Raw genomic sequence first — 22,863 nt, forward strand, 5'->3', positions numbered from 1 at the left:
CAAAAGGAATTCAGCTTCATTTGAGCCTGAGCCACCCACATCTGGCTGTGTAATGCCTGGCACTGTGCCTCAAAGGTGAAGGGCTTGGGTTCTGGGAACCAGGTGTTTTGGGAGCAACTCACCGAGCTGTTAGAAAGGGGAAGAGGATGGAAAGAACTGCTCAGCCCTCATTCTTCCTATGAGGAAACAGGAGTTTCTGTTATAGCCCCCTAGAGCACACACAAGGCAGAAGCACAACGACTGGCAGAGAAGGACGCTAGAAACAAATCACTGATTTCTTTCCTAACTTATGAGGAAACTTGCAGCTTGACTCCCTTTGTTTCAGTCCTCGAGCAGATGCTGTGGGCAGCCAAACTTTTGAGGATATGCTTGTCATAGAAAGTTGTCCACAAAATGCACCACGTTGGACAGTAAGAGCTGGAAAAAATAAAGAGAGCAGCGCTTTTCTGAGGGGCCCATTCTCCCCCAGGATTCTTCCATGTAAGCATAGAGTAACCATGTAAGGTCATAGAGGAAAGAGTCACATCTGAAGAGAAAGTGTCCAGCTGTGAAAGATGACCTACAAGAGTCCATCCCATGCACCTGAACAACACAACTGTACACAGTTTGTTCAAAGACTCAGCACAAAATAGGACTGGTGGTGCCACAATGCCTTCCTAACACAGTTCTGTTATTTCTGAATAAAACACCTACAAAGGTTAAGAGAAAATGGATCTCAAGGATGAATAACTACAATGTTCAGTGGATCACACAGCATTTTGCTACTAGCATCTTTAAAAACATTTACAGACACCTTTCAGAACACAGGCATCTTCCCCAACTGAAAGGAAGTCACTGGCACTCACCTTCTGAGCATTTACAACCACATTAATGTGAGATAATTGGAGACCTCAGGTCAGCTTCATCTGAATTCTTAGTGTTAAAAGAAAGTAGAGGATGCTTTTCTTTTTTTTATTAAAGAAGAGATCCTTCAAAATGGCCTTTTTGAAGTATTTTTACAGAATATACATTATACACACACAGATTTAATATACATTATAGAACTAGAAACAGAAGAAGGAAAGCTTGTCAGTAGGAAATGGTGAGCCAGTGGCAATGCTGTTCAGCTGTTGAAGGTCACCAATAAACCAGTGGTGCACAAAGCTCTTCCACTGCATTACATTATAAGCAAAGGTATCACAGTCTCTTCTGGAAGACTCATAGAAGTGAAGTTCAGGAGGGTCAGTCTGGCTCTCCTGTTATGAGCCAGCAAGTACATGGCACAGCATGGAGCTGGGAAACACGCAGCCCTCCAGTCCAGCATTAAATCAGCTGTCCAGAATACTGAGCAAGTTGTCAGGGAAGGAAGAGGAAGGTCGTATCAACACGTCTTCTACATGAGGCTGCACTTCTCAATGCAGCTTTGAGATGGAAAATGTTTTCCCCCCTCAGATATTCCAACAAAGAAAAGCGAGGATGAAAACCAGGGATGTTACAGATCACAGCAGCTCAGCAGCCTCAGGCTAAAGAAGGTCAGCAGGAAATAAGGGGGTTCAGTGCTGGTGAACCAAAACAGCCGAGATGTTCCTTCTCTATTTCTGCTTTCCTAACACAGATGCCAGCACAAAAATGCAGGCAAGCATAATTGCTCTGTTTCTTTCCTCTGAGGAAACAAGAATTACTGACACAGTCTGCTAATGGTCTGTTTCCCTATTCCAGATGACAGAAAGGCTCCAACAAGTCCTAGAGTCACACTTTCTCATCCTCTGGTTTACTTTGAGAGGCTTTGGAAACACGATTGATGCTGCTTTCAATGAAGAGCTTCAGGCCCTCTAAACCTTGCCCATAGAGATACCTCAGGTACCAGTTCCACTTCTTCCCCTGAAAAAGCAGAACAGAGCAGTCAGCTGTGCAGGACACAGCTTTGGCTTTTTTAAGCCAATCTGAAGAACCATGCAAGTTTAACCTGCCACAGTTTGACAACAACCATCTTGGCCCATAAACACTCAACAGGTATACATGGGTCTCACCCTGTACCCAGATGCCTGGACTTTTCACTTCCATATTTCATGTTCTTAGCTTGAACATAAAAGAAATCATGATCTTATTTAATACACCAGATGTTCGTAATGTTAATAAACCCCAATTCTAAGAGAGCAACATCTGTAGGATCAACAGCAAAGATGTGAAAGACCAAATTCACATGGATTTTGAAGTCTTCCTTCACTAACAGGGTGATTCTTCCAGATCAGGTTTGAAGCACACCATGACACAGGAAAGGAAACAAACTGCCATGACAGTTGCTCAGTGTGTACAGAGGTACACATTCATCTCAAATTTCATATTCTGTAGGTTCATTGGTAACAGAAATTCTGCTTCAAGCACACCAGAAGTACAGCATTTCTGAAGCAGATCAGCTTCTCCTTCCCCCACCCCACTCCCCTGTAATTCTCTATTAAGTAGTTGCTAAAAGTTTCCTTGTTTTTGTGAAAACAGGTATTTTACCTTAATTAGATTGAAGTTGAAGGTGGTATCATCTGGCCAGACCTTAAGGAGAGAAATGAAAAAGCGGCATCAGAACAGGGTCAAGTACGTATAGCAAAAGAACATCCAGCACGGCCAGGCCACTGTCTGCTCCCCTCATAAATCAGGAATTCTAGGTATGCAAAGTCAGAGATACAGAATTATCTGTCAGAACGAGCTTCCAGCATTACACCTGGCCAAGCCCACAAGTGGCAAGGCAAGACACTCATGCTGCAGCACTGCTGGGTCACAGAGACACACATCAGTGCCTTTAGCAACTTCACCCTCACAGCATAAAAGGCATCCCTGCAAAACAGCCGCACTGGATGACCTTAGAGGCCTTCTCCAACCTCGGGGATTCTATGATTTCCACGAACAGTCGATAAATAACTGCCCTCAATGACACAAGGCAGGCAGAGACACCGCACCGGCACCCAGCGCAGCGCTCGCGCTCTCACAGCGTGCTGCAGAGCAGCGCCCCCTGGCGTTCAGAGCTGCAGCGCCGCAGAGCTGAGCTCTGCCCTAAAAGCTGCTTCTCGTCTCGGCATTGCAGTGAGAATGGAAGAGTTCTTCAGAATTACGTTGTTGGGCTTTTTTAAAGCTTACAAAAGCTGCAAGGAAAAAGGACCTAGATAAAAAAAAAAAAGAAATACTGGTTCTGCTATGGCAGGAGAAAGACCAAAGATAGTTTCATCAACCTGTATTAAAAATAAAATCATCTGGCAAAGGGAAAACTCAGATTTAAGCCAGCAGTAACAAAGTACTCAGGTTCAAGACACTAAGCACGTAAGCCAAGGCAATTTTTAGTCTACCTAACCAGTATTCCTCAGTGCATATTTAACCTAAGGGTTGCTGTGTCTCACTCCAGGAGCATGCTTGCAGTCTGCCAGCAATCCTTGCAACAAAACAGCAGCTTTGTGCACCTCCTGGATGGCCTGCAAAGCCTGATCTCTGAGAGCAGCGTGCACCTCTCAAACAGCCACAACTATGGCAAGCTGCTCCCTCCACTGTTTGTTAACAGCAGGAACGTGAGGGCATTTGGGATTCAGCTACCAGAACTTGCACTGATGTTAGAGTACATCATGATTCATCCTGTACTCGGAAGCAGCTACATGTATTTGTTCAGGCCATTCTCAAAAGGCAAAGCCAAAGGCAGAAAGCACAGCTACAAGTTCTGCTGGGAGTACCCAAACAACTGAACTGTGCATTTCTGCATTTTTGGGAGTCTAGAATTTTAAGCCATGCACTGTATTCTGTGAAGCAGGTTACTGATTGGTTCATTTTTTCATTACTAACCCATTTTTCAGGACGCAACTGAATGCACAAATCAACATCGAGCTGTTTCTACCCAGCCAACACTGAGAGATTTGCTCAGAGAAAAGATCACTGCACTATTTGGTGCTGCCAAAGGCTGAGGCATTCACCTACAACATTACCTGCTGCAGGAAGTCAACAGCATAGCACATCAGAGCTGGGTGGTAGACAATATTGAAGCTGTTTTTGTATTCTTGCACTCCAGTTTTCTTCAGCAATTCATCATCCAGACAAATGCCCTGAGGATGATTATCCTTCTGGAACGCATTGGATGTCCACAGACAGCCCACCATGGCTGTGATGTACTGGTTATACTCCTGATACGTCTGGCTACTGAACTTGAATTGCTGTGTTTTCTAAGGGACAAGAAAAAAAACAGTCAAAAATGCCTTGTCCTGGTTTCAGCTGGGACAGAGCTGATTTTCTTCTGGCGTGATGCTACGTCTTGGCTTCAGAACAGTGTCAATAACATACTGATCTTTTAGTTGCTGCTGAGCAATACTGTGTGGAGCCAAGAATGTTTCAGCTTCTTGTGTTGTGCCTACCAAGGAGGTACAGGAGCTGGATGGGATGGGACAGAGCCAGGACAGCTGAGCCAAACTGGCCAGAAGGGATATTTCACACCACATGACATCATGTGAGTTGGCCATCATTTGACACATGGGGTGAATTGGGTGGAGTGGGGGAGGAGAGGTGGCATTGAAAGAAGCCTGGTGCTGCTCAGAGACTGGCTGGGTATCACTCAGCAAGTGCAAAGTAGCTGGCTGTGCATAAGATACGTAAATACATAAAATCATTACTGTTATTTCTGTGCCTTTTCTGTCTTTGCAAATAGTTTCCATCATCTCTCCTGTAAAATTCCCACTCCTTACCCCCTCCCAGTTGTCCCCCTGTCCCACTGGGAAGGTTGGGGTGAGTGAATGAATGGCTGCTCAGCTGCCTACCAGGTCAAACCACAACAAGAATCTTTGAGCAGCTGCACATTCCCTGCAGTCCTTAAGATCACTATCAAAATGCCTTCCTCCTATTGAGCCCAGTTCCTCACCAAGGTCCATCCTAGAACTCAACAGATACCTTTTTACTCAGCTCGTTCTCTTTTGCAGCTATCAAGTTGGCTCTGTACCTAAAACAAAACAAATAACAAGAGAGTTGGTGAGTTCTACTGACATCTATCAGTGCTGAGAAAAACGCTGGAGAGAAGTGTTTACACAGAGTGAAGGAAGGTTTTCTTAATGCAAGAGACCACCAAGTTTTCCTCTTCTGATCAAAAGAGAAGGAAGAAAATAAAAATCAAAGGGACTTGATCACTTGGTATAGACTGTTTTCCCTGAGGGAGGAAGGATGAATCTGATCAGGTTCGTGTCTTGGATGAGTAACACACAGCTGAGCTTGCCAGAGACGAGCTTTCAGAAAGCCCAAGAATCAGCACAGTCTTGAAGCGAGCAGAAAAATGCAGTGTATCTTTAAGATGAGAGACTTTCATTCACTGAGCAGAGAAACGGAAGTCACTGGAAGTAACACAACTTGACAGTTGTTCCATATAATGAGCACGAGCTCCCCTCATTTCCCAGAGAGCATCCTGTCACGTTAATTACCCCGCAGACTCCTCAGAGAAAAGAGCCACATGGAGAGCCCTACGCCAGCTGTCAGCAGGCAGCTACTCCTCTTCTCAGATGCAGCCACTGGAATTAACAGGGCCAAAACCAGTAGGAGTGGATCCTGCAGAGCTAAGCAGTGCTTCTGGGAGACCTGCGGGCACGAGGCAGGCCCAAATTTGCCACACATTTTCAGGGTGGCAGAAGTGCTTCCTACTCAGCACAGTATTTGCAAGGAAAAACCCCAATCTGCTGGTCTGAGCACAGGGCTAAGAAGTTTAATGCTTAACTGCTAATGATTGCAAGCTCTTTGTTGCTAGGCAACATAAATCCTCTCAGAATTATACCAAACTCCTTCCTTCACATGTTAGTGATAACACTAGGAAAGGTCAGAATGCTGGCATTTAGGATAACAGAGCAGGGAACAGAATGCAAGTTAAAGCTGTAAAGTGTTTTACCGCGAAAGCTGGACGCAACATTTCATCTTTGCCTCATGTAAGGAGAAAGAGCATAGATTTCAATTGCAGATTTACAGACCCAAATTATTTCATTTTCAAAAACTCAGAAAAGACAACAAGAGAAAGCCCTACAGCCCCCACCATTTGCAGTACCTGTACATGATGTAGCAGAGCTGATTTAAGTTGACAGAATCCATGCTGAGCAATGCTGGGTAGAAAACTCCAGCAGGAGGCATTATCAGCAAGGGCAGTTTGTACTTCAGATATATGTCACACACCTGCAGGAAACCAGCAGATCTAGGCAGATTATTGCTGCCATTAACAAACCCTCAAACATCCAGGAGCAAAAGAGAGCACGGTGCTGCATTCTAGCCAGCTCCATCAACTTGATCTAGGAGGAATTGTCTCACTTTCTATTTGTTTCCTCTAGGTACAAGGCTTTTATCCACTCTCAGCTCCCACCTGTGTTTCAACCACTGAAGTATCCCATAATGGTGGTATTTGGTTGCTTGTTGGGTAGCATTTGCTTAGACCCCTCTAGAACAGTTTGTTTTGCACGTTTAATGAACATTTTAGTTACGAGGAAAGTTCCCAGCCCTGTCATTGCTCCCTCAGCTCTCTGCAATGGCATCCAGGTTGTAAGAGCAATAACAGCATGGCTGAATTCAGGCAGTGAACATCTACAGAGAAGATGCAGGGAAGCTAGAGAGTGGATTTAACACTGTTCAGTGCTGGGAGAAAAACTATAATGGAACATTTAAAGAACATTCTGGCAATTAATCACAGTTGAGCAAACCATATTTGGGAAGGTGACTTCATATTTCAGCCAGAAAGAAAAAAGCAAACGGCCTCATTTTGAAGAGCAAAGCAGAGGGAACACATACAGTCTCATAGAAATCCAGGATGAAGTACAGCAAGAAGGTATGACTCTTCTCCAAGTGCAGTGCAGCAGCAGAAATCCGTCCCACAAAGTTGATGAGTTCAGCCACCCCATTCACTAGCCCAGAAAGGGTGGTATTCCTGCAGCAGTACACAGGGAATATTAGCACACACACCTCTTCACAGAAGGTAGAAACACACAAAGCTAAGTTGTTTTTCTGCCCTGCCCCCCCCCCCCCCAATTATTTGGTATTATACTTTTTAAGTCTATCCAGTAATAGATTGTTACCCACACGATTACAAACATGACCCAGCTGTCAGTGTTACAAGAATCCTGAGTTTCTGGACATATCAGCTTTCAGTGCCAATAAAAATATTTTTCAATCAGAAGTAAAAACCAGGACCCCCAAGGTAGCTTGCAGTACAGCAGAAGCATTACAGCAGTGCCACCTGATCTTAGCATTAGGTAACAGGCATATCAAGATACGCTTCAGACAAGCTTACAAAGAACTGAGTTGGGAATCAGGCTCTGAATCCAGCTGCACCACGTGCCAGTTTAACCAGTTCTGCAGCAGCTCTTTCAGACTCTCCAGAACGCTGCACTGCAGGATTTAAAAAAAAAAAAAAAAGACAGATTGTTGCAAATTTACAGAAGTGAAAAACACTGAGCAGGATGCCCTGAGAATTAAAGCATACAAGGAAATGTACCAAGAGTTTCTCAAAGAGAAGAGAATCTGTGGTCTCCCTTCAAACTGAAGGTATACATTATGTAGTTTTTGCTGGAGAATGAGAGTTTCAAGTTCTGTTAGAACTGCAATAAGAAACCACTACTGCCTTCCATGCTATCAGACAGTTTTTCTAAATCCAGTGCCTCCACTTGCTCCAGGCAAAAAAAAAAAAATATCCCTTGAAAGACACTCAAATTCCCAGAGAAGTTACATCATAAGAACATTTTACCTGTGCTTGGGCACAGACTTCTCCCTGTACAGCCCTTCAGACTGTTACACCTTACACAAATACAGATGCAGTACCAACTAGAAGCAAATAGCCACTCACTCAAGTTACCTTAAAGTAAAGGGATGATGTGAAGAAGAGCTGTGCCAGGGGATCGCAGAGTTGTGACTTCGTTTCTGGAATAAAGAAGAAAGCAGCATGCTATCTGTGCTTAAAATGTTCCCCTGGGATCAGACACTGTCCAAGTTCATGCAAAAGATCTGCAACACGTACCACAGAAGGTACTGAGGGGGATCCAACTGACAAGCTGGAGGATTTGTGATCGGCAGGAAACGCCATCCCAGAGAGGAAGACTCCTGTATAGGAACTCCTCACAGGAAGGAAATCCCTCCTAGAAAGCAGAAGGTGAGCATTCAGAAATTTATCTCCAGATCACCCTGGAGAAGGAAGAGGTTTGGACCTGCTTCATGCAATTCTCCAGGACACTCAAGTTACCATTCCTGCAGAAATCAGTTACCATAGAATATTGGAAAAGTGTATTTTTAAGTCGTCTTTGGGCGACTTCAGAGACTGCCATTTCTCACTTAAACTCCAGGAAGCACATCAGTCCCAAATGCACTTTAAAGAACTTCATGAAACCCTTGTTTTCCACATAGCAGGCACTCACTTGTAAGAAACATTCTGCCTTGTAGGCGGTTTCCAGGAAGCCTTTGAATTCTTCTTCATGTTGGTTATTATCAACTACACACCAGGTGCACTCTGAAGAGGGGAGAGGAATGCATTTGAACAAGAGCTCAGCCAGAAAAAGCAAAGCCAGAAATAAAATTTAACTCTTCTGCCGTATTTGCTTCAGCACTACAAATCCAAATGGCAAAGTACTATGATCAATGGTAAAAAGCTTCAGACAACCTTAACCACCCCACTATGAGAGCTTATATTGAGTTCCTACCTTGCTGAAGAGTCTGTCCCATCCAATAGTAGAGCCTCAGATAAACAGAGGCATCTTTGCTGCAGTTCATGTAGTGAAGCAGTAACGGGTTCGTTAGCACCGAGCCCATCTGGGAAGGAAACTGCAAAAACAGGGGCAAGGTAAATAAACAAAACCAAACTAGTTCTTTTGTGTTCATATTTGTAAATTGCCACAGGCTCTCGTGCCATGAGAGCTGTCCAATCCTTCACTGGTAGGAAGATCCCCCTCCAGGCCTCCTGCTCACCAGCCTCAAGATTAGATGCTCTTTCTGAATTAGGTTGCCCACGCACCAGATACCTGTAAAGTCACAGACAAAAAGTCTTTTGTTTTCCCAGCACAGAGCTTGAGACCTTCCTGCCACTCACCTCCAGGCGGTGGATATTTTGCAGGAGCTGGGGAAAGGTCCGCAGCTGCTCCACTGGAAAAGATCTGTTAGCACCGAATGAATCAACGCGGCTCCTTTTCCCACCCACTGCTGAATTCTGTGCGCTGGCACTGCTTGCAGGTACAATCAGCTGGGTATTCCACTTCTGTAGAAAAGAAACAAACAAACAGCAGTGACTCAGCTGTGCACTTGTGCCCACTGTTTCACAAAGATCCTGTTATGAGAAAAGAATTTGCACCCAGGCTTCCATTCCAGCAGTATGCTGCACTTCCATATAGCTATCCCACCCTGCAGAGCTCTGAAGTATAACCCAGCTCCCACTGTTTGCCATTACTCGTCATCAAAACAGCCATTTGGCAGCTTCCTGAGGAGGAAAACCTACTCTTTTCCGTGAGTGAGGTTGAGCTATGCCTAACAGCAGTGGCTGGGGCACAGTGGAATTGGCCTGGTTTCTTCGCCTTACAGCGTTGATTGCTGCTTTCCATGGGCTGTCTGCATTCTTGAAATAAGCCTGGAAACAAAAATCAGACACGTATGCAAGAAGCCACATTACGACAAAGCAACAGAGAGTCAAAGCAACAGAGAGGTTCTATTCCAGCAGACAGCACAGTGATGTATATGCACTCATCTCTACCTGACAGACCAAGAGGCTGGGATTTGACAGCAAGTAACTCTCACTCTTTGGATTCACCACCTTTCAACTGTACTTCAGTGGTTCCACTTTCACATTCCTCTGAAACACCCCCTTTGTCATAAGGGAATTCCAATATTTATAGTTCTTATTAAGATCAATCATCTGTTCGTAGAGTAAATCTCAAGTACACACTACAATAAAACTGTGGCAAAGGAATGCTTGTACAAGTTATGGGGAAGACTTCTTGAATTCAGTCAAACCAAACAACTCAGTGAGTAACTGAGCTCTTAGATATCAGGCCAAAATGAAATTGAATGAATTAGGTCCAACATCTTCTCTGCACAAAACTTGTTTTTGTCACTTCGCTCACATTTAACTCCGATCAAGTCCCACACTACTGCAGGAACACCCAGGAAATAGAATTAATCTTCACCACTACATCATGCTACAGCACAAGCAGAAAGCTCATCAAATTACTGTCATAAGTACCAGTTCCAGATAGATTTAATCTGACTCCTCACCTTCATCTTCTGAGGAAGGCTTATGGATATCAGCTCAGGACAGAAAAGCTTATAAAGCGATAGCAGAGCCTGCAGATGAGGTTGCATACCCTGTCAAGAGAACAGGAGGAAAAAGATATGATATGCTTTTAACATAGATATCAAATATTGTATTTACAAAGCAGAAAAACTCTCATTACTGAAAGCTTCCACAGGGACACATCAGTAAGTAACCAGAGGTATATAAAGAATAGAGTAAAACTGTCAGTGAAATACTGTAGGGAGGGATCAGGAGAAAGGACTTCCTACTGTCACAGCTCTAATAAGAAATTTAACATAAAAACTATTAAAAAATACAGCTCTCTGCAGATTAAATGCTCCAAGTGTTACTGTAACCACACAGCACCACTTACACTTCTCTAGCAACTGCAATTACCTCTAAAGCAATTTTAGTTTCTTACAAAGAGGCAGCAGGTACTACACAGCCTTATATTTCCCCACTAATTTTTAATAAAGCTTGAAACAGGAAATTAAAGAAGGTAACAGACAAGTGAAACTAAGTTGCTCTAGCACATCTCTATAATGCAGAGTTCTGTACATCACTGCACGTGCTCACAGCAACAGAAAAACCACAATGTGAGAACTCAGGATGCACATGCAGGTGGAGAAGCCTGGATGCCAGGAAGATGCCAGCCTACTGTTCCAAGCCCGACCCCATCTTAAGCTGCTCGCCTCTTCTCTCTGCTCCGTGAGGACACTCAGAAGCTGCCCCATTCAGCACAGTTTCAGCCTCTACAAGATTGGAAATGAACTTGCCATTTTTGATTGGAGATCAAGGAGTCGCCTGACCCGAAAAGGCTTGACTGGAAAAACAATTGGGAGCATTAGAAAATAATAATAATAAAAAAACCAAACACCACTTTTATTCAGCATTTAAGTGACAATGAGATACAACTTCTATTGGTATGGCAAAGAAAGCAGGAACAGCCAGTATTATTTCTGGGCTAAGAGGCAGGTTTCTGCTTCATCAAGTATGATACAAATCAGACAGAATTGTAGCTCAGGCCTCCTTGACTGCAGTGCCTGGCCATTGTACGAGCTCCATCAGAAGACATGGCAGCACCAGCACACAGAATGAGAAACAAAATGGTATTTCATCTCACACAAATGAGGATCTCACCGTTTTCTTGCCTGGTCAGCAGGTAGAGCACGTGGCAGATGTAGGGACACTGCAAAGACAAGGCAGCAATGAACCTGTCTTACTGATGCAAGCCACTAACCAGGATGCACTGAAGGCGACACCCCCTCCAAAAACAGGCTTCACAAGTTAACAGTGCTGCTTTCCATCTGCTGCCTCAAGTTAGCACTGCGTCCCCACTGAGGGGCAGGTTGCCTCACTTCCCATAGGAAGCACCTCATTCCTACATCTCACATGTAGCAACTTTGTTTAGATAACATATGTCCATTACATGCAGTTCCCATGGCAGTCAGACCACTCAGTGACCTCCTGCCCTGGTTTTGAGAACCATTTATGTATCTCAGAGACTAGCAGGGAAAGTTTCCAAAGCAAAAAGTTACCCTTAGGTGAAAATGACACATTAATGCTAACTGCAACAGAGCCTGCAATGGTCTAAGTTTGGCTCAGCTGTACTTGAAAATTTAACTTAAATCCAGTTTCCTGAAAAGGTTACAACTGCTGTTAAACAACTGAACGTTTGGCTGACAGCATAAGCAGAACTTTGAGTCTTAACCCCAAAGTGTTCTGAACTGGATGAGTTCCCAATTTCATGGCTAACTCGATTCCAGTATCACCTGAACCTGAACTGAATCTAGCTATTTCAGCATCCCAGCACCCAGACTGTACAGATACCTTACAGCACAAAGCTCCTCAGTACCTCTTCTTATTTAAGCTATGCTGCAAACCAACAAAGAACAGCATTTTGAGTTTCTCATCATTCAATCAACATTTCTCCAGCAGGTTGTTGGGCTCTTTTTTGCCCCACAAGTCAGCTTTTCCTTCTCAGGAGTAGAGGACTTTATCTGATGTCCTATAAAAGCTGTTCCAGGCACTGCAGCATACACTGTAGCTCTGTCTGTGTATGAGATTATCAATTCTTGAAATCATTGTAACAACCAGACTGCATTATTCAAACTGAAACAACTTAGAGCTTCCCTGTTTCTGATTCTGAAGTACCCAGCAATCTTTGAATCCAAAAGGAGAAAAGGAAAATAAGTTCCACCAAAAATAATCTCTAGTTTATAGGTATTCCTGTCTGTCATTAATACACAGACTACTAATTCAGACTTATTTTGTTAGCTTTTGTGTATTCAGTTCTCCTTACCAACTTCTCATTATTCAGGAAGGAAAAGAAGATGCCATAGAGGGCATGAACTTGCTCCTTGTGATCAATGAAGTCAAACATCGTGATCAGCCATCTTAGGAAGAGCAGCTGCAGACAGAAAACAGCCATCTTACATTAAGTTAACAGGCAAAACCAGGACAGACAAGGCAGTAGCCAGCTTAAGAGGAACAATCATTACAGCACGTTCAAAGACAACCAGACAGCTTCAGGTAAACAACCAGCACTACTCCTGCTGTGGAAGAAAGCCAGCCAGAACATCTGTTGCCATATGCAACAGAAAAACCATCAGTAATGGATGTGCTGATCTCTAGAAAACGATGCAAACCTTCAGCCTACATGAAGGCCAGAAGGACTGTCCTTAGAGGTTTCCACACCAGAGATACAAGACAAGTGGAAACTGTGCAAGTTCCCACTCAACTCCAAAGTGTCCCTCAGCTCCCACTGCCATTTCAGGTACAGGCCGCTCCATCAGTCTAAATGGCAGCAGTTTATGCAATAACTTTGGACATTAAAACCACAGCATTTCTGTTTCCTGCACATAACCTGTCCTCATCAATCCTGTGCAGAAACATAAACATGCACAAAGTTACCTGGATGTTGCTTGAGCATTTGCTGACACAGAGCCAAGACACAGAGGAAACAACAGAACTTTCTGGTATTGCTGAGGCTGGGATCAGGCTCTTCAGTAAACGAGTGTTCACTGTATCAGCTGCAAAACAAACCATTGAAGATCAGATGCTGCCCACGTACCAGGTTCTTTGATATGGTTTTAAGGTTAAGACCACCCCAGACAAAATTATTCAGAGCTTCTTTGCTTATAACAGTGCACAAGAATCCATTAGGGACTGTCTGCATCACCAAGAGACTCTTTGCAAGACAAAGAAGAGTAGCACATTTCTGGTAATATTAATGACCAATTCCTTCACCAGAAGAGTATATGAGTGCCAGCCAAACATCAGCAAATTACTGCCTTAGAGATAAGCCAAGCAATGTGAATCAATAAAAGAACAAAATTACTTGCATAATAAGGAAAGAATCCTGCATGCTCCTCTTGTATGTGAGAAAGGGAAAGGTCATCCTTTTTATTTAATACTACATTAATTTAGAAATACAAGTGATGGCCACCACCAGGAGAGCAGCACAATGACATGCTGAATTGATTGGTAGGACAAATGCTCTAATTTTAGTGAGTTTCATTAACACAGTTATGAAAGTGTCCTGGTTTTGCTTGGGATAAAGTTAATTTTCCTCGTGGTGGCTGCTACAGTGCCATGCTGTGGATTCAAGAGGAAAAACTATGATGATACACACTGATGTTTTAGTTGCTGCTGAGCAGTGCTTACACTATTTCAAAGATGTTTCAGTTTCTCCCATCAGCAAAGCTGGCAGCGCACAAGAAGCAGGGTGGGGACAGAACCAGGAGAGCTGACCCAAAGGGGCTAAAGGGATGTTCCATACCACGTGGCATCTGAACTCAGAATTCACTCTGGAGTGTGCAAGGAAGATTATTTTTATGCCAAACCCTACAGCCTCTATAGATGTACCACCTCCAGCAGGTTCAGAGGGGAGGCAGACATGCACTGAAGACATGCCTGCAGTACATAAACACATTACCAAGTTTGCCACTGAGTGCCACATCTAGCAATACATCAAATCCTTCAGGGGGTAAACCTCTTTTCAGGGCAATGCTTTCCACAGTAGACAAATGTTTCTGCAGAACTGCACTCTTTTTCAGTGAAACTCGATCTTGAACTAGGAAAAAAAAAAAAAAAAAAAAAAAGACAAACAATGAAACAACTTCTGAAGTTAAACTGAAGTGTTTTAAACTTCTCTGAATTGCTCCTATAGGTAGTCCTTCTTGTTGGGCTCTTCATAGAATCCTAGGATGGCCTGGGTTGCAAAGGACCACAGTGCTGCTCCAGTTCCAACCCCCTGCTGTGTGCAGGGTCACCAACCAGCAGCCCAGGCTGCCCAGAGCCACATCCAGCCTGGCCTTGAATGCCTGCAGGGATGGGGCATCCACAGCCTCCTTGGGCAACCTGTGCCAGTGCCTCACCACCCTCTGAGTGAAAAACTTCCTCCTCATATCCAACCTAAACCTCCCCTGTCTCACTTTAAAACCATTCCCCTTGTCCCATCACCATCCACCTTCACAAACAGCCATTCCCCCTCCTGTTCATACACTCCCTTCAAGTACTGGAAGGCCACAATGAGGTCTCCCCAGAGCCTTCTCTTTTCCAAGCTAAACAAGCTTCCTATAGCAAGCAAAAGGAAAAACCTTTAAATACACTAACAAGGCAAGCTACTATAAAGCTCAGACGTTAGAATAAGGAACATTAGACATTAATCTTGACAAGTCACTGCAGCCAATCTTAAATCTGCTCTCTTACTTTTCTCAAAGTAGCTCAGAGCTTGCTCAAGGGAGTCTTGCTCGTTGTCATTTTTCTGATCACTCAGAGATTGATGATTCCGGGCACTTTCTTCAGTATCAACTGTCCCTCCTTTTCTCCAAGCAGAGAGATCAGTCTGATTGCTGTGGTGAACTTGCAGAGGTTGCTTGGAGTGCTTAGAACTCCGCCTTCGTTGCATCTTTTCAGCCTTTCAGTTGAGATGGGAGAATTCCACTCGTTTGTCACGTGGGTTCCGGTCCTTCCAGAAGAGGGGGAAGCAAACAGACCAACCTCCAAGAGTTGAAGAGCAAGTTTCCTGCAAGAGAAGAAAGCAGGTGTTTTCCTGACAAACAGATTTTATAGGGATACTGGATAAGGTAAGAGCAGTTCTCACAGCAAATCATTTATAGCTGTCAGTCACTGAATGATTCACGCAGAAAGGTGTTTTGAATTGAGAAACTTTCTTAAAATTAAGAAAGGGATGATAAAAATCCACGAGACCTAACACTAATGTTCTTTAAATAAAGCTCTTCTGATGATCATGTTTTGATCCAAAACCAACATAACCAGACAGCAAACACAACACAAAAAGAAAGCCAATCCAGTGCATAGATTAAATGGATAAGAAAACTGTGAACAGCCTTATTACTGTACACAGCAACACAGTCAGCCAACAGACAGCAGCTTCCTGAAAGCTGGTGTCCAGATTTTAAAGAATCCTAACAGCCTTCTTCCTGTTCTACAGGAATTAGGATGTTACAGTCTGCTTCTATTTAACAGGTAGGGTTTAAAAAGTATAAACAATAAGGGCCCAAGTGAAGCTTAAGAGCTACCAGCACTGCAACACTGCCAAGCTCTGGCTAAAATACAACAGTGAAAAGCGGTGTTCCCTGCTCTCCATCAAGATCAGCCCTTTACCCAGAAGACACAGAACACTGCTACAAGCTCCTGGCTTAGGCACAGTGCGTATGTACATGCATACCCCTGAACTGCTGGAGCAATTGGTTTTGTTTCCCAGCCACAAGAAAGCAGGATGGCTTGCAGTTCATACACCCTCTTCAGGGAGGAAGTTTTTCCACACAGGGTGGGGAGGCACTGGAACAGGATGCCCAAGGAGACTGTGGATGCTCCATCCCTGCAGGCATTCAAGGCCAGGCTGGATGTGGCTCTGGGCAGCCTGGGCTGCTGGTTGGTGACCTGCACACAGCAGGGAGTTGGAACCGGAGGAACATTGTGGTCCTCTGCAACCCAGGCCATTCTGTGATTCAGCTCTGGAGCTGATAGAGCCCCCATTTTCCCTCAGGTTTGTCACTCACTTCTGGCTGCAGCACCCCACGATCAGATCCCCTCGCAGGTCCCACCTGAAGCACCGTGACAGCCGCCGAACAGACTCGGGGCACTCGTGCCCACAGCTGACAGCTGCTGCAGGAGGAGCGCAGCGGCAGGCCGTGCCCACAGAGCTCATCGCACCGCTCGGAAGCAGCAAGACCTCCTATCAGGAGAAACCCCCTCCCTCTCAGCCGAGCACGCACACCCTTTCCCCAACAGGCTCTCCTCGAGCTCCCACAGCGCTCCCAGCCTCCCCCAGCAGTCACGGCCCCGGCGTTGACTTCCCAGCCCGCCCGCCACCCACCATTACCTCACTCCAACCGCCCGCAGTTCAAACTTCCGCGCCACATGACACGCATGCGCGCTGCGGGCCGTCTTTTAAAGGGTGTGCGCATGCGCACCGCGCACTGCGCAGCGCCTCAGTGAACGCGTCTTACTCGGTATGCGCGTGCGCAAAGCGGTGACGGCGCTCCCGGCCGTTCTGAGCATGCGCAGTCGCTGTGCTCTGTCGATGCGTGGCGGTGGGCGTTGCGTTTGGAAACGCATTAACAGGTTTAAAAAATGCAGTCGGCCCAGAGAATTACAAGTCACGGTATAAACATAATATGTTATCAAAGGGATAAATGAGTTCCTGCCCCTTTATCACCACCAGCAAGCAAAAATGGGATTCCAAAAACAGGCTGGCGCTGGGGTTAGTGATGGAGGTCAGCCATCATTGGATTCAGGAACAGCCTTCTTCTGAAGGAGAGAAACAGAAAGGGGAATCCACTTGCTGTCTGCATCTAGTTAAAGAGCCCACAGCAATGGTCTGTGCTGCACACTGCTTTAAATTCTCCTCGTGGTGTCTGTGCAGGTTGTGGTGAGGAGCAGTGCTAGTGGCAAACACCAAATATTGAGCTGGAGATGTGGGAACTGGCTGCGGGAAGGCTGCCGTGCCACAGCGCTTTGCACAGGGCACGCATTGTGGTGGTGCTGTGGGGTTGGTGGTGGATCTACCTGCCTTTTTGGAACTCAAAGTGCTAATAGCTCAGGCCTAGCCATGGCAGAAGTGCCTCTCAGGAAGTAAAGCAAATGGCGGGCACGTTTGGGGTGATCTTGGGATGGTCTCTGGTTGCCCCACCGAGGTGCCCTGTTGGCAGTGCCCTCTGTCTGTGACAATCTGTCACTCTCTGGGGCTCCAGGAGGGGGATTTTGCACGATTCCTGTGTTTGGGCTGCATCTGTTGCAGCAGAGGACTTGAGTCAACTGCACGAGCAAAACGGGGTAGACTGCATGCAAACATCTGTCCGATGCTTATAGTGATACAACACTGATGTTTTACTGTGGATTTAATATCTTTTCTCACTGCCATTCTGTTCTAAAGCAATGTTCCCATGGCTTCCATCCTGTATCGCCTTGTCTTTCTCTGAAATCCCCCTAACGTGATTCTGCCTGGTTTGGGTGCAGTGTTGGAGCACACGGGAAGATTATTTCCAGATGCATCTCCCAAAAGGACCATCTTTCTCCAAGTTTCAAAAAAAAAAGAAGTTTATTTTCATCAATAACGAATAAGGAAAAACCCAGACAAACATCGACAGAAGCAAACAGAACTCAGAGGTAAAACACACTTCTTGTGACACTCCATAAGATTTCAGCTTTGACACACAGGGATTTGGGGTCTTGTGAGAGGACCTCCCCCAGTGGGACGTTCCCACTGAAGTATGGGATGCACAGTGTGACACCCAGACATGCTCAGACCCTCATCTGTTAGCAGTAACCATGGATTCCAAGAAATTGCAGCAGTTTTGGAAAAAGGGATTTATTTTTCTTTTTATTTTCTTCTTGAAAGGGAGAGTTTGACGCTCTTTGCCAGCAGCAAACTATTTGGGAATATGGTAATGGATAAAAGCAATTCTTTAGGCAGTACTGCTTCCCATCCCCTCAGCGGGGAGCCTTATTCTCAGTTGGGAGGTAAACAGATACCATTGCTTCATGTTAAATAGGGAAAAAGTTACTGTTAAGAGGCCACTGCCCTGTTCTAAAGCCTCTGCAAAGCATGGAAATCCAAGATGTAAGTAGTGCATCACGTTTTCCCTGCATCACTGGACCACACAACGGACTGGTCACAGGCAGCAAAGGCTATGGGACACCTCCCTCAAACACAACAATGCTGAGTAGGGTCCATTCCCTGCCTGACAACATAAAAGAAAATGTACATTTGTGCCTGGGGTGACTCTATGGGCTGGGCTGCACAAGCCAGTGCAGGGCAGTGGTAATGTTCTACCCAGCAGTTGATTGCTGAGGCTGTAACATAGCAGAAGTGCATCCAGGCCAACTTTACACTGCTGAGGATCTCAGGTCTTATGCTCAGGGACAAACCCCCACCTCAGGAGTGCCAATGTAGCATGATGAGCTGCCCCCACTCTGGTTTTGCAGCTCCTGCTGAGGCCAATGTTCCTCCAGCCAGGTGCTAACTGCCTCCAAACCATCCTGCTCAAAGCTAGCTTGTATCTTCCTGCATTACAGGCCAGCAGCAAAAGCAAGACTACGGTGTAGACATACCATATATCTCTCAGACCCCAAGTGAAACTTTATTTAGACAGCTGAAAAATATAAATAGGTAAATTAAAAAAAAAAAAAAAAAAAGGATTTTTTCTGGGTGCTTTTGGAGAGAGCTGCCTCGAGGGTCCGTACTCCTCAGACTCACTCCACTAAGATACCTTCACTTTGCCTTTCTCAGGAGCTGCCTCGTGGAGGAGCGGCTGCTCATCCCCATTCACCGACAGCATCCTCTTTTCTGGTGGCTGCTCCTCGGGCTGGCGGGCAATCAGCAGGCGGCAGGTGAGCAGGATCCCAAAGACCAGAGCATGGGCGTAACGCTTGAGCGGGTCCCCCACCAGCTGGTGGAAGAAGAGCACAGCCAGCACGAGCAGGAGGAGCAGAAAGTTGGCCACGTCTTTGGGGCGGCCGGGAACCAGTGTCATGACAATGCCACATGCCACTTCTAGGGCTCCGATGCTCTTGCGGAGAAGGATGGAGCTGACTCCCATCTTCTTCAGCATGGGGAGGGCTCTCACGTAGCTTTTGTAGGCTCGCTTCTGAAACCAAGCATCATGCGGTGATGTGAGAGGGGAGAGGTGACTTTCATTGGCATAGGTAAGCGTGGTATGGTGTAAAGATCATAGAATCATACAATCATACAATCATAGATTGGCCCGGGTTGCAAAGGACCACAATGCTCATCAGTTCCAACCTCCTGCTGTGTGCAGGTCGCCAACCAGCAGCCCAGGCTGCCCAGAGCCACATCCAGCCTGGCCTTGAATGCCTGCAGGGATGGGGCATCCACAGCCTCCTTGGGAAACCAAGATCAGTTCAGTCATCACAAACCCCACTGGTATGATACCCCTCCATAGCCATAAAGCTTCTGATGGAAGGATATTAACACTCCATCAACCTGCAATACTCCTTCAGGAGCTGGAAGACAGCTGTGCAAACTAGCACCCAATGCTGGAGCTAGGAGTGTGTTAAGCACTCCTTCTCCCAAAATCTGAAGTTACCATTGCTACGATCAACAATGCAGAACCATGTTTAAAAAAAAAAACAACTGTCTGAGAGTATCATGCCCTTAAATAACACACCTCATCCCCGCCAAGCCAGGGCACAGAAGGTGGAAGAAATCACTTCCCATCTCAAAACAACACAAAGTACCCCAGGGTTTGTGGGCAGGACAGACTCAGGGTGGGACAGACAACGCATCAGAGCTCAGATTCACCTTTGTGAGTCCTGCTCCTGCTCTTACACACCTCTGTGATCCTTTCTTTCCTCAGATAAAAGCAAGCAGGCACTTGACATCCTTGCCCTCTGATTCATGCTGGATTTAGAAGCACTGTGAGCTGCTGCCAGCCTCCTTCCACAGCTGCCTCCTTGTTTCAGGGGAGAAGCAACCTCTGTCCTTACATGCACTCAAGTTCTTGCATTTGAACATGAGGTATAGGTGGGTTTGCACATTTACTTCCCAAGCAGTTTTGGAAACCTGCGTTGTGGGCACACAGAACTTCTCTACTTCTCCGTGAATTTTAAGAGAAGCTGATGATGCTGTGGTTGAACAATATTCAGTTTTGTCATTTTTGATACCAAACAAAGATCCTTTGACCAAGTGGATGTAAGGTCAGGATGTGCTTTGAGACTTCTGTCAACAAAAGCTCTCCTGAAGGCAGCAGTTTTTAACAGATAGATAAAGCAGTGGGTTGGTGGTACGCCCTACAGCACTCTGGTATTGCCATAAACAAACAGCTGTGCGTGCTTTTTGCTGAGTGGGAAAATAAAACTAATAAAATCACTGCACATTTGGGTAAACAGCAGCGGTTCTGTGTTTGCTTGGGGCAAGAAGTCACACACCGATGAGCAAAATCAGGTTTTCATCCCCATCTTATCTATTTAACGTATCACCCTGGTTTACTGTGCAGCAAAAGCATAGGAACCTAACGAGCCTCATCACAGCGCAGGGCATTAGGAATGGTGTTGTTGCCCAATCTCTGAATGCCTCCACCTCCTCCTTGTAATAAAAACAGAGATCATCCCTACCTGTAGGCCTCACTCCTGGCAAAGCATAAACCCACAGAGAAGCCCAGTGCTATGCAGTGAGCATTCTGCAATGCTGCCAAAGCCTCAGTGCCTTATTCCTACACTTCACTGAGGCAGCAGGAGCTGGAGAGCTTTGTTTTCTGGACATTTTCTCCTCACTTCTCAGTCCTGAGTTATTCTGCAACACTGTCCTCTATCAGAGACCTGTGCAGGTCTGCAGACACAGCACTGCCATTCAGATGTTATTTGAGAGCTAAGGAAAAGCAGGTGCAGCGATGGGAGAGAACAGAACGTGCTGGAAACTTCCATCACTATTTCTTACGGGCCCAAGAATTACACCGGCGCTTTTCCACCACTGCAAAGAATAAAATGAAAATGGAGGAGGGCAGGAGAATAACCCAAGGCAGATGGGAGCAGAGGGCCAGCCCTTGCTCTTGCTCTGGGATTCTCCCAGCTGATAAATGCACGCGGTGCCATCCCCTTCCTTAGCACCCTATGGGGGAGAGGTCCATTTCCCAGAGCACAGGGAGTCATGAGGGGATTCTTCACATCTCCTTCTGCCCGCTAAGAATCCCACAGCATCTCACGGATGGGAATTAATCTCCCACAAGCCCGGTGAGGTGGGGACACTCAGTGCCATTGCTCCTACAGGAAAGCACCCACAACATCGAGTGTGATGCGAGGCGGGCATTGCCCAGGGATGGCCGGACCCGCAGCCCCTCCCCAGACCCCGCACCCCGCATCCATCCTTCCCCCATCTTTAGGGACCAGCGGTGCCATCCCATCCTCCTCGCCCCGCACCGGAGCTTTCTCGCAGGAGGATGCCCGCATCTTCTCGCTCGGTTCCTCCCGTACCCAGCGGTTGGCTCCCTCCCTCCCATCGTTGTTCCGCAGCGGTCGCGGTCCCCACCCGAGAGCCTCACGGCCGCCTCTCCGCCGACCTCACCATCTCGTTGTAGGCATCCCTGCTGAGCCGCGGGGTCAGCTTGATGGTCCCCATGAAGACAAAAAAGAGCCCCAGGGCCACCGAAAGGGCGACGATGGTGATGGTCCTGGGGGATGCCATCGAGCCGCCGGGATGCGGTCCTAACGCGGCCTCCGGGCTGCGGTCACCATGGAGGGAACCGAGGAATAACGCTGCAGAGGCAGCGGCAGGGATGCGGCCTCTCCGCCCCGCGGCCGCCGGGTCCTAACGCCCGCCCCGCAACACCCCGCAACTCCGGGCACGGGCTGCCGCTCCCGGAGCCCCGCGTCCCTATAAGGACGGAGCAACCCCGCTGCCAGCTCCTCCCCGTGTGTGTAGCGCTCCACAGCAACCGTTTCCTGATCCCGTGTTGATTTGCTTTTGGATTTTTTTTTTGATGTGAAGTCATTCTCTCTCTCCCCTCCTTTGATTTGTGGTCGATTTCCTTTTGGCAGGACAGCCTAGCAGAGATCTGTTTCCCACCTTACAGCAAGAAGTCGAGGTATAATTATACAAAGCAATGTTGCTGGAGAACCACCTCTGCTTTGAAGCCGGGCTGTGAGATGGGGCAGCTCAGCGTGGGGAAAAGAGGGCTGCAGGGAGAGCTCAGTGCAGCTCCGGAAGGGATTTTATAAGCAGCACGGGGACTGACTTTTTACAGGGGCAGATAGTGGCAGAAAGAGGGAGAATGGCTTTAAACTAAAATGAGAGAGGATTAGGTTAGAGGTTAGGAAGAAATCCTTTACAGGTGGTGAGGCCCTGCACTGCTGCCCAGAGAGCTGTGGGTGCCCCATCCCTTGGGACATTCAAGGCCAGGTTGGATGGAGCCCTGCACAGCCTGAGCTGCTGGTTGGCAGCCCTGTGCATGGCAGGGGGTTGGAATTAGGTGATTTTTATGGTCCCTTCCAACTTCAGCCATTCTATGATTCCATGAACAGCATCCCTCACTGTGAGCTGAAAACGAGAGGGAAAGCATGCAAAGGGGCAGCACGAGGGAACCTGCCAGCAGTGTGCCCATCACCTCCCTTCTGCTGTAGGATCTGCTCTAACAAGCCCCAGGTCC

At 46.5% G+C, this 22,863-nt stretch overlaps 2 protein-coding genes across 2 annotated transcripts; both read right to left on the minus strand.

Moving 5' to 3' along the window:
• Nucleotides 1-930: 930 nt before the first annotated feature.
• On the minus strand, nucleotides 931-16,617 carry CENPI (centromere protein I). The gene is made up of 21 exons (XM_042876854.1): nucleotides 16,584-16,617; nucleotides 14,945-15,260; nucleotides 14,169-14,306; nucleotides 13,145-13,263; nucleotides 12,534-12,641; nucleotides 11,372-11,420; nucleotides 11,008-11,054; nucleotides 10,213-10,302; nucleotides 9,440-9,568; nucleotides 9,038-9,202; nucleotides 8,652-8,772; nucleotides 8,370-8,461; nucleotides 7,976-8,093; nucleotides 7,814-7,878; nucleotides 7,253-7,350; nucleotides 6,754-6,889; nucleotides 6,023-6,147; nucleotides 4,891-4,939; nucleotides 3,939-4,172; nucleotides 2,485-2,526; nucleotides 931-1,860 (listed from the first exon to the last, which is right to left on the minus strand). The coding sequence occupies exons 2-21, from the start codon at nucleotides 15,141-15,143 to the stop codon at nucleotides 1,729-1,731; spliced, it is 2,256 nt and encodes a 751-aa protein (XP_042732788.1). The 5' UTR covers nucleotides 15,144-15,260; nucleotides 16,584-16,617; the 3' UTR covers nucleotides 931-1,728.
• Nucleotides 16,618-17,782: 1,165 nt separating this feature from the next.
• TMEM35A (transmembrane protein 35A) lies at nucleotides 17,783-22,561 on the minus strand. The gene is made up of 2 exons (XM_042876536.1): nucleotides 21,783-22,561; nucleotides 17,783-19,350 (listed from the first exon to the last, which is right to left on the minus strand). Exons 1-2 carry the CDS (start codon nucleotides 21,900-21,902, stop codon nucleotides 18,964-18,966), a joined length of 507 nt encoding a protein of 168 aa, XP_042732470.1. The 5' UTR covers nucleotides 21,903-22,561; the 3' UTR covers nucleotides 17,783-18,963.
• Between the last annotated feature and the right edge of the window lie 302 nt (nucleotides 22,562-22,863).

This window comes from Lagopus leucura, unplaced genomic scaffold (assembly GCF_019238085.1).
Source record: "Lagopus leucura isolate 7727_CA_CO unplaced genomic scaffold, USGS_WTPT01 Super-Scaffold_100016, whole genome shotgun sequence".
Taxonomy (NCBI): Eukaryota; Metazoa; Chordata; class Aves; order Galliformes; family Phasianidae; genus Lagopus; species Lagopus leucura.

Bases quoted from the DNA above. Each gene is read 5' to 3' on its own strand.
- TMEM35A (XM_042876536.1), bottom strand. From the start codon at position 21,902: ATGGCATCCCCCAGGACCATCACCATCGTCGCCCTTTCGGTGGCCCTG. The intron at 19,351-21,782 runs GTGAGGTCGGCG...GCTTGGTTTCAG, and splicing joins GGGATGCCTACAACGAGATG to AAGCGAGCCTACAAAAGCTA.
- CENPI (XM_042876854.1), bottom strand. From the start codon at position 15,143: ATGCAACGAAGGCGGAGTTCTAAGCACTCCAAGCAACCTCTGCAAGTT. The intron at 2,527-3,938 runs GTAATGTTGTAG...TCTCTCCTTAAG, and splicing joins CTGTTGACTTCCTGCAGCAG to GTCTGGCCAGATGATACCAC. The intron at 1,861-2,484 runs GTAAAATACCTG...CTGCTTTTTCAG, and splicing joins TCAACTTCAATCTAATTAAG to GGGAAGAAGTGGAACTGGTA.